The following is a 15,684-nucleotide window of genomic DNA, read 5'->3' on the forward strand; positions in this document are numbered from 1 at the left end:
TGCACCTGTATGGTGCACTCAGTTTAAACACCTGACTCTTGATTTCAGCTCAGGTCATGATCTCAGGGTCCTGGGATCAAGCCCAGCAACCAGCTCCACACTCAGTGTGGAGTCTGCTTGAGATTCTCTTTCTGCTCCTCCTGCTCATGCTGTCTCTTTCTCTCTCTCAAATAATATATAAAATCATTTAAAAAGACTATACTGTCTAAATTCTAGATGATGTTAAAAGGTATGTTTCAGACATATTTTAGCTCTCTCACTAAACAGGACTAATACACCTAAAAACAGACAAAACGAAACAATATAGAGATGCAAAAGTTCCGGAACTATGAAGAAAAGCAAGAGAAGAATAGAGAATTCAAGCTGGTGGAAGCCTGGGAAAGGAAGTAAGTGATGAGGATCTGTGTTTCTTTAGCATGGATATGTTGTAATTCATTACTGTTCCTTAAAACTATTCAAGTATACATAGTATGTACATACATATGCAGGCTACATTTCATCATAAAATAAGTGGAATTTTTCTACCTTCCAATTTCTCTGTTTTTCCAGTTTGTTTTCTGAAGATAATCTAACAAACTTGCTCATATGATTAAATAAAATGGTTGATGTTTCTGGCCTCAGGTTTTGCAACAAGGAGCTCCATCTCAGACCTAGTAAGAATCTCTGGGGGTTGGGCCACTGAATCTTTATTTAAAAAAAAAAAAAAAAAAAAAAAAGAAGAAACCACCATAAGTGAGTCTCAAGAACCTAAAGAAACTCAAGTTTGTGTCTCCCACAAGACAGGCGTTCTTCTGTCACAGCTCTAAAGCTCTGGAGAATCTAATGCCACTCTTCCCCAAGTGCTCTGGGATTCTGCCTCTATGTTGTAGGTTTTTGATCTTTCAACTTCTCCCCTATCGTCGCCCACATACACACACACTCAACACCCCTTCACATTCCTGCAAACCTGATCTTGGTGTCAACTCCACACGTCTCCCTCCTTCCCTCTCTTTCACCGTCTTTGGTAAAATGGCTCCCACTAAGGCTCAGTAGTTAACTTAAAAAAAAAAACAAACACCAAGAAGTAGTATATGTGAGATTGTCTGATCGAATGGCACACATGTACTTCCAACTACCTGCCAGACATTTCCCACATGCCCACCTGGCAAATCCTTACACATCATTCCAATTTCAGCTCAAGTATCATCTTCCAGGTAAAGCTTGCAGCACCTCCTCCAAGGGCCCCATTACTTAACTACTAAAAATTTATTTTCGTATACAGCTCTTAGCCTCAAAAGATTTTTTCTTTTTAGATCTATCTATCTATTTATTTATTTATTCATGAGACACATGGAGAAAGGCAGAGACATAGGCCGAGGGCAAAGCAGGCTCCTTGCTGGGAGCCTGATGCGCGACTGGATCCTGGGACTGGGATCATGCCCTCAGCCGAAGGCAGATGCTCAACCGCTGAGCCACCCAGGCGTCCCATATCCTCAAAAGATTTTAAGAAAAAGAAGAAAAAAACTGTGTGGGAGTGGGGAGAAAAGGGACCAATGAAGGAAGGAAGAGTGGAGGGGATGAGTATGATGCAGCAGGGAGTAATGCGGTTTGTTAACAATCTTAAAAGAACAGGACTTGGTCAAGTGGAAAAGTTTTGACCTAATCTTTCATCGTTTTTGGGTGGGGGGCAAGGCAAGAGGGTCATTTCAGATAGAACACAACTGGTTTTGAGCTTTTGTGTGCCTAGCTGAGTGGCAGAGAAGGGGAAGGAGGGCTAGTGATCAAGTTAGAATGGGAAGCAGTTGCCAAAATTTTAGGAGCAACAATAACAGGTTTATTACAATTTTTCTCTTTCTGTATTTGGTAACTGTCTGGTTATGCTATTAGGCCATGCTTGTTAAAAACCAATTTCCACTTTATATCTAGATTTAAATGACACATCACCTAAATAGTTTCTCAGGAACATGACAGCAGTACCAATGAAAACATTTAAAACTGCATTTTAACTGCATTTGGCCCTAGAGTTAAGAAAACAAAGATTTCAACAGTATCACCATGATGGCGTAAAAAGTCTTTAAAAGTCTCTTCTAGGGCAGCCCCGGGTGGCCCAGTGGTTTAGCGCCGCCTTTGGCCCAGGGTGTGATCCTGGAGACCGGGGATCGAGCCCCACATTAGGCTCCCTGCATGGAGCCTGCTTTTCCCTCTGCCTGTGTCTCTGCCTCTCACTCTCTCTGTACCTATCATGAATAAATAAATAAAATCTTAAAAAAAAAAAGTCTCCTCTATGAAGCAGGAAGTCTGAAAGACAAAGTGTGCGTGGTACTTTTACATTTGTTCTCATTTTATCTCATTACTGAGAGAAAAAGGAAAGGTTAAAAATGATAGTTTATTATAAACTAGTGAAAGTGATAAAAAGGAAAAGTAGCAATTTCCTTCACCCTAAGACACATATTTTTCATACTATGACTTTTGAAGAAATCAGGATGGATATCACACTACTAATTTAATACCATCTTTTGGTGGGGAGACAACATTAGGTGTACCTTATAACTATGCATATATTTTGAATTAAGGAAACACGGTAAAGGATTTTGGCCCAAGTCAGCGGCAGAATTGTATATTTAAGTTTTTAATGTATATAAACATGAACATAGTGGACTGTTTGGCTATGCTTTCATTAATTTAATTAAATGTACATGGCCTTCTACTAGGCACTTCTTGAAATGCAAAGCTATATTAAACATCTTTCCTGCCCTCCAGAGGTATATAATCGAATACAGACGTCTACACAAGAATCTATAAAGCAGTCTGGCATTAATATAAGGACAATACAAAGTATGATACATCCAGATAAAGGAGTAGTACTCACTGCTAGCCAGGATACCAGAAAAAGCCTAACACATCAAAAGAGCTTAATATATTTTGACTTTGAAAGCATTATGGAAGACCTGGATTAAACTTTGAAGGACTGATAGAATTTCCACCGAGAAGACACTCTAAGCAGAGGGAGCAGAAGGAACCACGAAAAAGCACAGAAATCAGCCACTGAGCCTCACTGGCAGAAGGTAGGGAATAGTGGGAAAGAAGGCCAGCAAAGAAAACAGAGGCTAAAATAATGGAGTTCCTGGAAGGTGAAACTAAAGAACGTGAACAGACGACCAGTCTCCTAAGAGCCAGGTATCACCAAGATTAATCTGACAGGAAACTACATGGGCTGGAGTGGAAAGAAAGTACTGCTGTATACAGTCTGCCATCAAGTGCCTGAACCTAGGTGATAACAATAGCAATGGCAAGAAAGGAGTGTCTTCCCTATAAACTGCCTGGGGGTTGTTTTCCAATGAGGGCAAATTCCAGGAGCACAGAGCACCAGTTTGCGTGATTTGTAGCTCCAGTACTCCCAGCACAATACCCTACCCACAGTAGATGCTCAGTAAGTAAGCGGAAAATCTGCATCTTCACCACTGCTAAGTCTATTCCCACCCTTCTTTGTACTTCTCAAACATATTCATATCATAGTTAACATAAATTCCCTCTCCAACTTGGGTTTACTGCCTAAATAAAAATTTTCCAGTGGGCTTTAGACCCAATTCCTTCTCCTTTAAAACATGCCACAGCTTTTTTTTTTTTTTAAAGTACATAAGCTGGCCACTAAACATCTGCAAAACACTGCTCTACCCAAGACTTTACATAGAAAACCATCCAGGCTCTGTACAGGCACGCCTGGAAAAACAAAAAACAAAAAAACAAAACAAAACAAAAAACAACCCTGCTAAAAAGCTGTATTTACAGCAGCAAGTTTTTCTAGGAGCCGGCAATAAACAATCAACGTGATTCTTGTGTTACTTACTGAATTCGCCACATCACTAGTGCAACCACAAGCGGCTGCTTACATTTCCAAAGTTGTGCAAATGGTCCAAAGTTGTGCAAGAGTCCTCACTGAAACCAGACTCTGGTATATAAATAGTTACAACACTTGAACAAGCTTTAGTTTTATTATTAGATTCAAAGGAATGCCAAAATCACAGGTATTAAAAAAATATATCACGAGTTTGTTGACTGATCTGCGAAATATACTCTGATGTTATCTCAAGTGAGAACCGCTGAATTCCTTTCTGCTTCAGACTGTCTATCGTGTCACCTGAAAACTGACAGTTGCCACCCGGAATCTGATACATCCAAGAAATCACAGTGCCCCCAACACACACACAGGCACACGCAGAGCACGGGCCGGCCTTGCATCACTCCCAAATAACCCCAGTTTACACGTGGCAAACTCGACACAACTTTCACGCTTTAATGACCTCGAAAGGAATTCCCCGGCCGCCAAGCGATGGAACACGACTAACTCTGACTTGGGATTTGAGGGTGTTAAAACAAACAAACAAGCAAACAAACAATTTTTCCCCTTTAAGGCTCCCTTCTCTGAAGCCTTCTCAGCCGCCTGTCCCACGCGAGGAGCACCCTGCCCAGCCCCTGACAGGTGCGTGTAGGCTGGGAAAGGTGGGACTGACCGGGGAGCCCAGGGCCTCCTCCCATCACCTTCTGCTCTCATCTGCCTCCCATCTTCCTTCTCGAGGGCGGCGAGGAGGCCCGAGGTGAGGGGCCGCGGCGGGGCGTGCAGTCCTCCACGTCAGGCCCCGGTGACCCCCGGCCGGGCCGCCCCTCCCGTCACACGGTTCCCAGGTCCCAAGTCGCAAGCGGCTGCCGCGGCCCCCAGCTGCAGGGCTGCCCGGGGCGGGGGCGGCGGACAGGGCCCGGCCAGGCCGCGGCCGCTCGGCTCGCAGTGCCCACGTCACCAGCTCCAGCACTGCGGAAATGGAGCGGCGCGGCCGGCACGGAGGGAGGGAGGGAGGGAGGGAGGCGCCGTTGGCGCCCGCGCCGCTGCAGACGCCGTTTGCCCCTCAGCCCCGGCCGGGAGGCCGCCGACGTTTGCCTGGCCGCACCCCGGGCCCTCACCTGTGTCGCCGATGATGATGTACTTGAAGAGATAGGCGTACGCCATGGCCGCGGCCGCTCGGTGCCAGGGCACACGGCTCCTCCTCCCGCTACTGCTCCTCCTCCTCCTCCGCGCCCCTCACCCCGGCGCCACTCGGCCTCGAAACGCCAGGCCCCGCCCGCCGCAGCCGTCGCCGTCAGCCGCCGACACTTAAGGGCCGAGAGGAAGCAGGACGAACCGACACCCGCACAGCCGGTGGAGACAGCTCCCGACCGAGCTCAGGCGAACAATAACAGCCGCCGCGGCACCTCCGCCCCGCCTCCGCGCCGACCCGGAAGTGCTGCGGCCGCCGGCGCCGCCGGAGGAAAGGGGAGGAGCCGCGCACGCCGGCCGCGCCCCGCACGCCGGAGCCCCGCCCCCCCGGAGCCCCGCCCCCCGGAGCCCCGCCCCGCCCGGCGCAGAGCCGGCCGCGCCCCGGCCGCGCCCCGGCCGCCGAGAGCCCTGCGCCTCCCGGAGCCCGTCGTCCCGGCGCTGCTGAGGGGCGGCCCCGGCGGCCGGGGGACGCCGGGGGAGGGGAAGGAACCGGAGGGCCGGGTCCCCGCGCCGCCACGCGCATGGGCGCCGCGTCCTTCCGCCCTGCCGGGGGCGCGCGGGCACGTGCGGGAGACGGAGGCCGCGTTCGGCCGCGTTCGGCGCGGGCCTGGCCTTGGGCTCCTGGAAGGTGCTTGGGGAGGCGGGAGCGCCGCGGGGTGCGCCGGAGGGCGGTGGTGTCCCCGCGTTCGGAGACCCGGGCTTGACAGGGCGAGTCGCTCACCGTGCGTCAGGGGGCGTGAAGTAGAGTGTGGTGTGCCCTGTGGTCGAATATTACGAGGCTCCGACAGAGAAGCCTCACATGCAAAAACAAGGCGCAGAAATCGGTGTAGACGTGTGTATATATATATATATATATTTTTTTTTTTTACAGATTTTATTTATTTATTCATGAGAGGCAGAGACACAGGCAGAGGGAGAAGCAGGCTCCATGCAGGGAGCCCGACGTGGGACTCGATCCGGGGTCTCCAGGGTCACACCCCGGGCTGCAGGCAGACGCTTAACCTCTGAGCCACCCAGGCGTCCCTAGACATGTATATTTATGTTATATGCATTACTTATGTATATGAGATATATAACAATTATATGCTAAATATGCTCATATGCTTACGAATTACATGTTATTGTCGTATACATTATATATATGTATCTTTACCATTTTGTAAAAAAGAAAGCATGTCAAGGGTGGACTGAAATAGCGTCTGTTTGTAGCCATCCTGAAACACAGCTGGCATCAAGGGGAGGGCGGGTGGGAACGGAGGACACATCTGCGTTTCCCTGAATCTTTTATGTGCGGTTTGAACTTTTTTGCACTGTTCCTGAATTACCTACTGAAAAAAAACATAGGTTGAAAGGAAAAAACAAAGTATCTTTTTTGTTCCATTCAACCAACATTTATTAAGTACATACTATGTCTCTGCATTGCGCAGCGTTGCCACGGAGGGCGGACGCTGTTGTGAAGGAACAGTTTGGGAAGAGGAGGCCGTAGAGTTCGTGGAAGTGTGAGGATGTGTTACCGGGAGAAGGTGATGTTTGCATCAAGAATATGAATGATGGGGAAGAGTTTGTGCAAAGGACAAAAGTTGGAGAATGGGAAATGAAGTTTAGGCAGGAGAAGCAGAGTCTGCAAAGTTCGTGGCTCCATTGAAGGAATTTAGAGTTGCAAGAGGAAGCTCATTTACCGAACCAAGGCAATGGAAGGACCATCTTTGGGGCGGGGGGGGGGGGGGGGGGGTCACTGGGATTTAGTGACCCTGGTTCCTCTTGCCTCACGTTCTCTCCCCTTTGGGATCTCTCACTATATAATTCTACTGACACCTCCATGCTGAGCTGGCTAACGTGGGTTAGTACATGCTTTGAGTGGCCTTGCCAAGTATGAACTCATTGGTGGTTTCTGGAGTATTTGGAGGGGATTTTACCAAGGTTTCAGGGATAGCACGCAAGAATTTGACACAGAAAGTTACCTGGAATTGCATAAACTGGTTCACTCATCTTTGCTTTGGGGGAGGGGAGGTCCCTGCCCAAGACCTCCTAGTGGCCATTTTGTCCTTCCTGAGTGCCTTCCCTCAGGTCTTTCATGAGTGATAGATATCTAGAATGTTCCCTCAGTTGTTTTCTACTCTCAGAGACATGGCCTTTACTCAGAGCCTCAGCAGGACAGCTCTATCAAGATGACACACAAAAGCTGAGCATCCTTATGAGTCAGGAGCGTTCCCATACTGTTAGAGGAGGTGAGTCGCTGGAAAAGTCACTAGTGCCAGGTTATGCAAGGTCTTGTAGCCATGTCAGTATGCATATAGTACTTTACCAGGTGGACCCAGGGGAAACAAGAGAAGATCAGACTTGGGCATGTAAAAAAAAAATCATAGAAATGAATGTAGAGCTATAGAGTAAAACAAAACCCAAAAACTTCGGAGGCCTGGCTTCTGGGTGTGGCCCTACCATTAACTGGATGATTGTGACAGATCATGTGGCCTCTCAGAGCTTCAGTGTACCCATCTGTAAAGTGAAGGAGTTAAATGTTGTTACCTTAAAGGACTAGTCTGAAGCTAATTTTAGCTAAGTCTGAAGTCTAATTTTATGTCTCTCCAACCTCCAGATCTGAAGCTACCTGTAAAGTATCAGTAATCCTCTCCTGACAAGGGCGGGGCCCCATGAGTCAGATGTATACTATTCTTGCACAGAACTGAGTGGCATCACTCCATTCCTGAGATGCACAGGAGCTGTAATGATCGCTTGCTGCCTGGCAGTGTAATCTAATGAAATGAGCAAAGACTCGATTTTCAAGTCCTTTGAGCCTCATTTGCCTTATTTGGAAAATGTAGATAATAACTGCCTCACAGTCAATTTAGGATCAAATAAGATATTGTGTGTGAAGATATTTTATAAATTATGAAAAACATATACTTAATACATAACTCTTAGTACTGAATAATTATTTTAAATTACCTTGAAGGAGAAAAGGTGTAGTCACCATATGAGTCATATTTTTTTAAGATTTTGTTTACTTATTTGATATAGAGAGAGAGCGAGAGAGCATATGAGTGAGCACAGTGCTGGAGGGGCAGGGGGAGAAGCAGATTCCCTGCTGAGCAGGGAGCCAGACATGGGGCTCAATCCCAGAACCCCAGGATCATGACCTGAGCCAAAGACAGATGCTTAACTGGCTGAGCTACTCAGGCACCCCATGAGTTCATGTCTTAAAATCAGCTCCGTTCCTGGCTTTATTTTATGTCACTACCTTTATTTTCTTTCTACATTTAATTCATAATATTTTGTTCTATTTTCTCTATGCCTATATGCTGTCTTAAATCCTCTTTGAAACAATACAGGACATAAATAAAAGCCATACAAACCTCTTTTGAAACATTTGACTTAGCCCCCAAAATCCAAAAATATTTTTCAAGAGAAATTCCTCAGGCAAAATGACAGAAATATACCTCTTTTCCCTAAGTGGTAGTACACTTCCTGGGATTTTCCATTCAGTTTGATTTTCAGTTATTTCTCTCTCTTGGGGATGAATTCTGATAACCTCATCTCTCAGTCTTACATCATACATGATCTGAAGGTCAAAACTGAAGTTTAAAGATTGTTAGACTACATTCTCTAAGATCCCCTCACTGAAGTGCTCCATGACATTTTAAAATACAGTATTATATTGAAATTTTGCGTTTACTTTTCCCAATCAAACTTTTCATGTGTTTAAATTTTCTCTGGTTTTTGATTGCTCTCAGACTGTGGAAAGAAGGAGCAATGGGGTGGATGGGATGGGAGAGGAGTGGTGTGAAATACTATAATCCACAGTCTTTTTTTTTTTTTTTTAAGATTTTATTTATTCATGAGAGACACAGAAAAGCAGAGACATAGGCAGAGGGAGAAGCAGGCTCCATGCAGGGAGCCTGATGCAAGACTCCATCCCAGAATTCCTGGATCATACCCTGGGCCGCCGAAGGCAGGTGGTCAACTGCTGAGCCACCCAGGCTGCCCTCCACAGGTTCTTTAGTTTCCATGGTTCCTTGGCCAGTCCTTGAGTGCACTCTGGAGGCTCTGTGATCCTCCAGAACTAGTATGCAAAATGTTCTATGTGTTTGCATTCATGTAATTTTATGGGAGAGATTCTTCCATAGGCCTATGACCCAGAAATCATTAAGAACCACTGTGAGGGGCACCTGGGTGGCTCAGTGGTTGAGTGTCTGTCTGCTTTTGGCTCAGGTCATGATCCTGGGGTCCTGGGATCCAGTCCTGCATCCTGCTTCTCCCTCTGTCTATGTCTCTGCCTGTCTCTCTGTGTCTCTCATGGATAAATAAATAAAATCTTAAAAAAAAAAAAAAAAGGCTGTGAAAGGTTTTCTTTCAGCCATTTGTAAATGCCATGATGGAACTACTTTTCCAGCAAATACTTAATCAGCTCAGTACCAGTGTTGAAGAAAGAAAGAACTAGGTTCAATTCTTGACTTTACCGCTTATCAGTTGATAAACTGATAGGTTAATTACTAAACACTCTAAGCCTTAGTTGTCTCATGAGATGACATAGAGTATCTAGCACAATCTCAAGCTCATAGTAGACATTAAATAAATATTAAAATTATTTCCCCCTTCCTTTCATCCTTTCCTTATTCTCCACCTCCAACCTGTCACTAAGAATAGTTAGGAGTTTAATGAGCCCAAGGAAGACCCTGACTTAAAGTAGATAAGAGTTTCCTTGTGCTAAGTCATGGGTAGCTTTGGCCTGATGAGGTCTACAGGGAGACAATGTGTCATTCAGAGGACAGAATTTTGTTCTGGGAAATGGGAGTCGATTTTTTACAGAGGGAGAGCCATTTAAGTTGGGCCTTAAAGGGCATCATCTTTTATAGTTACTGCTTTAATTGATTCTTTTCAGACGCTCCAACAGCCCCTCCCCCCATCCCTTTTGTACTCTGGTCACCTTACCCACCTCATCTGCCATTTGTATTATAGTTGGGTAACACACTTAACATTCCCTGTTTTATTTGCTATTTGTGGCCTATTTCTGACCACTTGTCCAAGCCAGAAATGGCTGTTGTCTCTCTTCTACTTCATTCTGCTTATCCTTCAAAAGCTGACTTGGATAGTATAAATTTAATGATCACAAATTCATACCTTAGTCAATGTTTGAATGTAAGTGTTTGAAGAAACCTTCTTTTATATGTAGGCTATTCATTTTACCAATGCTCATTATTTGTAATAGAAGAGACCTACAGAAGTGCACAGATGTAAGAAAGTTAATATTAGAATAATAAGCTCATGTTATAAAACAGTAAAAAGTATAACTACATAAAATATTTTGAATTAATTTTAAAGAACTTTGAAGTGAGTTAAAACCCAGGGTAGTGTTCTTAATTAATTATTTTTCTAAGTCCTTTACATTTGTCTAGTGCTTTCAGCAGAGAAAGTTGTCTAGAGAAAGGCCCAGTGTTGAATTCCTGGAGGCCTGAATTATATTCTTCTCTGCTACTAACTAGCTGATTTCAAGAAAATCCTCTTCAAACTTTTTGTCATCTGTTCAATAGAGATAATTCTAGCTGGTTACGTAATAAAACTGCTGAGAAGTAGATATGAGAACACTCTGAAAAGCATGTCAATACCAGGAGCAAGCATATATACCAAATTGCAGGTGAATGATTTTTTGCAAATGTATGTAATAAAAGACCAACTCCTACAGAACAGTAAAGCATCAGCAGTATTTTATTATCTGCAACGTTAGTCTTTTTGTCAGCAGAAACTAAAGTATGCAATTGCTTCAGACCCTACTACTCTCCACTTGTCTCTAATGTGTTGTAGGTCTTGAGTTAGCTGGTAGGTGTTCTTTGTTTTGGAAAAGTTGGGGTTGGAATGAGAATGGGGATGCATGAGGTGTGTATCTCACATTGTCTGAAGACAGAACCACTTCCTGTCCCGTGAGTGCTTCAGTTTCTTTTAATCTTTATTACTGAAGGTCTTCAAATTTTGATAAAGAGAAATCAGTTTTCTCTCCGTTTTTGAGGAAATTATAAACTGGCTGTGTCCCAGGGGGAGATGTAAACATAGAAAACCTTCTGTCCTGATTTCCTTTGAGTGAGAAGGGAATCTTAGAAAATAACTGGTACAGGGAACTGTGAGATCACATTTCAACCCTCTGCTATCCCCTCCCTCCTATGTACTCTTTATCTCTGCTTCTAATGATCTCACTATCAGAATTTTTAATATATGGAGTGAAAGAGAGGAAAATGGCCACCACAGAATCATATTTGACTTGTAATCTGGAGAAAACAGAAGTATATTTTCCCAAATTTTCTGATTTTTGACAATAAAAATTATTAAAAGAATAAATATGTTTTTCAAAAGTGAGATTATATGTAAAGGCTCTCACATTTAAAAATCTGCAAAGCTAATTTAGGCTTGTGCCAAGAATCACTGCTGCACTTAGGCTCATTTAAATTCTCAATTTGAGGCGCATCTGGGTGGCTTAGTTGGTTAAGCGTCTGCCTTCTGCTTGGGTATGATCCCAGAACCCTGGGATCAAGCCCCACATCAACTTCCCTGCTTAGCAGGGAGTCTGCTTCTCCCTCTACCCCTGCTTGTGTTTTCTGTCTCTCTCTGTCAAATAAATAAAAGAAGTCTTAAAAAAAACATAGAATAAAAAATTTTAAAAAATTCTTAGTGTGAGGAATGTAGCAATCAATCCTCAAGAGCCTCTGCAGGTGGGACACCTGGGTGGCTCAGGTGGTTAAGTGTCTGACTCTTGATTTCAGCTCAGGTCACCATCTCAGGGTTGAGGGATCAAGTCCTGCAACAGGCTTCATGCTCAGTGTGGAGTCTGCTTGAGATTCTGTCTCTCCCTCTGCCTTTGTCCCTCCCCCTGTTGGTGTGTTTGTGCTCACACACACACTCTCTCTGTCAAAATAAATAAATAAAATCTTTTAAAAAAAGAACCTCTTCAAGTAAACATTATGAAAAAGTACAATACAACCTTAAAATTGCAATAAACATTAATTCTCATACTGTTTTTGTGCATTAGAAGTCTAGGAGCAGCTTAGCTGGGTGGTTCTGGCTTGGGTTCTCTCATGGGGTTGTAGTTAATCCTTCAGCCAGATCTGTAGTCCCATGAATAATTGACCAGGGCTTGAGGATCTACTTCCAACTGGCTCCCTCCCTTTTGGCTGTTGGCAGAGGCCTTATTTCTTTATGACATGGACCTCTCCATAGGACTGCTTGAGTATCCTCATGACAGGCAGCTGATCACAAAGCCAGAACCTCAATCTCTTTTATCATTTAGCTTCAGAAATCACAACACCATCACTTCTGTATTCTTTTGGTCCCGTGGACACACTATGATAAAAATGTAGGAAGAGACTACACAGGACGTTAACTCCAGAGGCCAGGATCACTTACAGTTACCTTAGAAGTCACCCTAGAAGCAGCATAACCTGAAGAGATCAAGGAGTGAAAACAAGGATCTAATAAATATCTCACCATCTGAAATCAGATACATTTGGGATCAAATCAGGTCCATTTAACCTGTCTACTAAAAGCTTGCTATGAATGGATGCATCAATAAAGTTTATTGTGGTTTTGACACTTCTAAAAATAATTTAGATTAAAAGTCTGATAAATAATTTTACAGTCAGAAAAGGTGGAGAAAACATTTTTTCAGTTTTTTTAAAGATTTTATTTATTTGAGAGAGAGAGTGCACCAACAGGGGGGAGAGCAGAGGGACAAGCAGACTCCCCACTGAGCAGGGAGCCTGACGCAGCTCCTGACATCATGACCTGAACTGAAGTCAGATCCTTGACTCACTGAGCCACCTACGTGCCCCGAAAAGTTGTATTTCAAGGCAATCGTTTTGAGGACAGAACATAATGATAAAGTAGCTCCCAAATAGGACTTTTTTTTTAAGTTGCTGTTTGCTTCCTTTCCAAGTCCTTAAGAATTCATGTGTTTCAACAGAATAAACAAGATATTTCCAACTTCTCATTGGCTTCTTTGAATAATTTTATGGGAACTCAATATTTTTCTACCTATGAAAATTCTCGTATCCAAATATTACAGTGGTTGATTATTCATTTTAAATTTCAAGTTAAAAAAAATCTAGATTAAGCAGAGGTAGGGGAAGCCTTTAGTTAAGCAGGTTTAAAATACAAACATGTAGGGATGCCTGAGTGGCTCAGTGGTTGAGAGTCTGCCTCCGGTTCAGGTCATGATCCCGGGGTCCTGGGATCGAGTCCTGCATCAGGCTCCTTGCGGAGAGCCTGCTTCCCCCTCTGCCTAGGTCTCTGCCTCTCTCTCTGTGTGTCTCGTGAATAAATAAATAAAATACAAACATGTAGAAGTTCGACTCATCATCTTATTCCCTATGAGTAGTCTTTTCTGGTATGTTAGGTTAGTAATCTTCATTAGAAGAACTTCAGGCTCGGTCTCAGCCTCGCCGCTGCCGCCCAGAGACTGCTGAGCCCTGGTCCGTCCGCCGGCACCCACTCCAGACCTCCAGTCATGGATAAAGTCGAGCTGGTGCAGAAGGCCAATCTGGCCGAGCAGGCTGAGCGATATGATGACTTGGCAGCCTGCATGAAGTCCTTAACTGAGCAAGGAGCTGAATTATCCAAGAGGAGAGGAATCTTCTCTCAGTTGCTTATAAAAATGTTGTAGGATCCCGTAGGTCATCTTGGAGGGTCGTCTCAAGTATTGAGCAAAAGATGGAAGGTGCTGAGAATAAACAGCAGATGGCTCGAGAATACAGAGAGAAAATTGAGACCGAGCTAAGAGATATCTGCAATGATGTACTGTCTCTTCTGGCAAAGCGTTTGATCCCCAGTGCTCCACAAGCAGAGAGCAAAGTCTTCTATTTGAAAATGAAAGGAGGCTACTACCGTTACTTGGCCGAAGTTGCTGCTGGTGATGACAAGAAAGGGACTGTGGATCAGTCACAACAAGCATACCAAGAAGCTTTTGAAATCAGCGGAAAGGAAATGCAACCAACACATCCTATCAGATTGGATCTGGCCCTTAACTTCTCTGTGTTCTATTACGAAATTCTGAACTCACCGGAGAAAGCCTGCTCTCTTGCAAAGACAGCTTTTGATGAAGCCATTGCTGCACTTGATACATTAAGTGAAGAGTCACACAAAGACAGCACGCTAATAATGCAATTACTGAGAGACAACTTGACATCGTGGACATCGGACACCCTAGGAGACGAAACTGAAGCAGGAGAAGGGGGGGAAAATTAACTGGCCTTCCTACTTTTGTCTGCCTCATTCTAAAATTTACACAGTAGACCATTTGTCATTCATGCTGTCCCACAAATAGTTTTTTGTTTACGATTTATGACAGGTTTATGTTACTTCTGTTTTAATTTCTATATTTCCCATGTGGTTTTATGTTGAATATTAGGGGAGTAGAGCCAGTTAATATTTAGGGAGTCACCTGTTTTCATCTTGAGGTGGCCAATATGGGGATGTGGACTTTTTATACTAGTTATAAGTGTTTGGCATAGTACTTTTGGTACATTGTGGCTTCACAAGGGCCAGTGTTAAAACTGCTTCCACGTCTAAGCAAAGAAAACTGCCCACATCTTGGTTTGTCCTGGTGGGGAATAAAAGGGATAATTGGTTCCAGATACAGGTGTAGTTATTGTGGGTACTTTAAGGTTTGGGGCACTTACAAGGCTGTAGTAGAAAGGGTATCCTATAGATATTAAATGTGAACCACGAGTATCTGTGGAATACTCATTCTCGATGTGCACACCTTTGACTACAGTTGCAGGAGTGTTCCTTTAGTTGTGACCCAATTTACTCTGGTTAAGGGCAGAAATGGTTCACATTCCATTATTTGGAAAGTTACCTGCTGTTTGCTTTCATTATTTTTGCTACACTCCTTTTATTTGTATTTAAATGTTTCAGGCAACCTAAGAACAAATGTACAAGTGAAGACGCAGTAAAAATGAATTGCTTGATATCCATTACTTTATGTATATCAAGTATAGCAGCAAAACAAAAATCCCATGTATTTAACCTTTTTGTTAGTTTTTTTTTCTGTTTTGTTTTGTTTTGATTCTTTGCTCTTGTGATTTTTTTTTTTTTGATACTTGCCTAACATGCATGTTCTGTAAAAATAGTTAACAGGGAAATAACTTGAGATGATGGCTAGCTTTGTTTAATGTCTTATGAAATTTTCATGAACAATCTAAGCATAATTGTTAAGAACACATGTATTGAGTAGTTGTAAGTGGAATAAAAGTTTTGTGAATGGACTTTTCAACTACTTTCTCTACAGGTTTTCATGTAAATTAGATTCTTGGTTCTGAAACCTCTCTAAAGGAAATTGTACATTTTTGGAAATTTATTCCTTATTCCCTCTTGACAGCTAATGGGCTTTTACCAAGTTTAAATACAAAGTTTATCATAACAAAATACTACTAATATAACTACTACTGTTCCCAACCATGTCCTGTATTCCTCCCCTACCCTGAAAAAAAAAAAAAAAAGCTTTTTTTCAGAGACAGGGGATTGATTGGAAAAAAGTAATGCGTTCCATTTAAAATTTTGGTATATGGGGGAACCCTGGGTGGCGCAGCGGTTTAGCGCCTGCCTTTAGCCCACGGCGCGATCCTGGAGACCTGGGATCGAATCCCACGTCGGGCTCCCTGCATGGAGCCTGCTTCTCCCTCTGCCTGTGTCTC

General features: G+C 43.7%; 1 protein-coding gene, 1 long non-coding RNA gene and 1 pseudogene across 5 annotated transcripts in view; 2 read left to right on the top strand and 1 right to left on the bottom strand.

Annotated features, from left to right (window-relative positions):
- The window catches only part of RAB2A (RAB2A, member RAS oncogene family), a 92,013-nt gene extending 86,751 nt beyond the window's left edge, over positions 1-5,262 (bottom strand). The window contains exon 1 of one of the 4 annotated variants that reach the window (XM_077876853.1): positions 4,936-5,260. In XM_077876853.1, coding sequence (XP_077732979.1) covers positions 4,936-4,981 — 46 coding nt within the window. In that variant the 5' untranslated portion in view covers positions 4,982-5,260. Of the gene's footprint in view, positions 1-4,490; positions 4,674-4,935 lie in introns of those variants that run through there. The other 3 variants (XM_077876855.1, XM_077876854.1, XM_077876856.1) reach the window with 3 other exon arrangements.
- A 130-nt stretch (positions 5,263-5,392) lies between these two features.
- On the top strand, positions 5,393-6,201 carry LOC144300230 (uncharacterized). The gene is made up of 2 exons (XR_013366821.1): positions 5,393-5,636; positions 5,880-6,201. It is a non-coding gene; the product is annotated as an uncharacterized LOC144300230 (long non-coding RNA).
- Positions 6,202-6,752: 551 nt separating this feature from the next.
- Positions 6,753-15,255, top strand: LOC144300605 (14-3-3 protein zeta/delta pseudogene; annotated as a pseudogene).
- Positions 15,256-15,684: the final 429 nt, after the last annotated feature.

Source organism: Canis aureus, chromosome 28 (genome assembly GCF_053574225.1).
Source record: "Canis aureus isolate CA01 chromosome 28, VMU_Caureus_v.1.0, whole genome shotgun sequence".
NCBI classification, from domain to species: domain Eukaryota; kingdom Metazoa; phylum Chordata; class Mammalia; order Carnivora; family Canidae; genus Canis; species Canis aureus.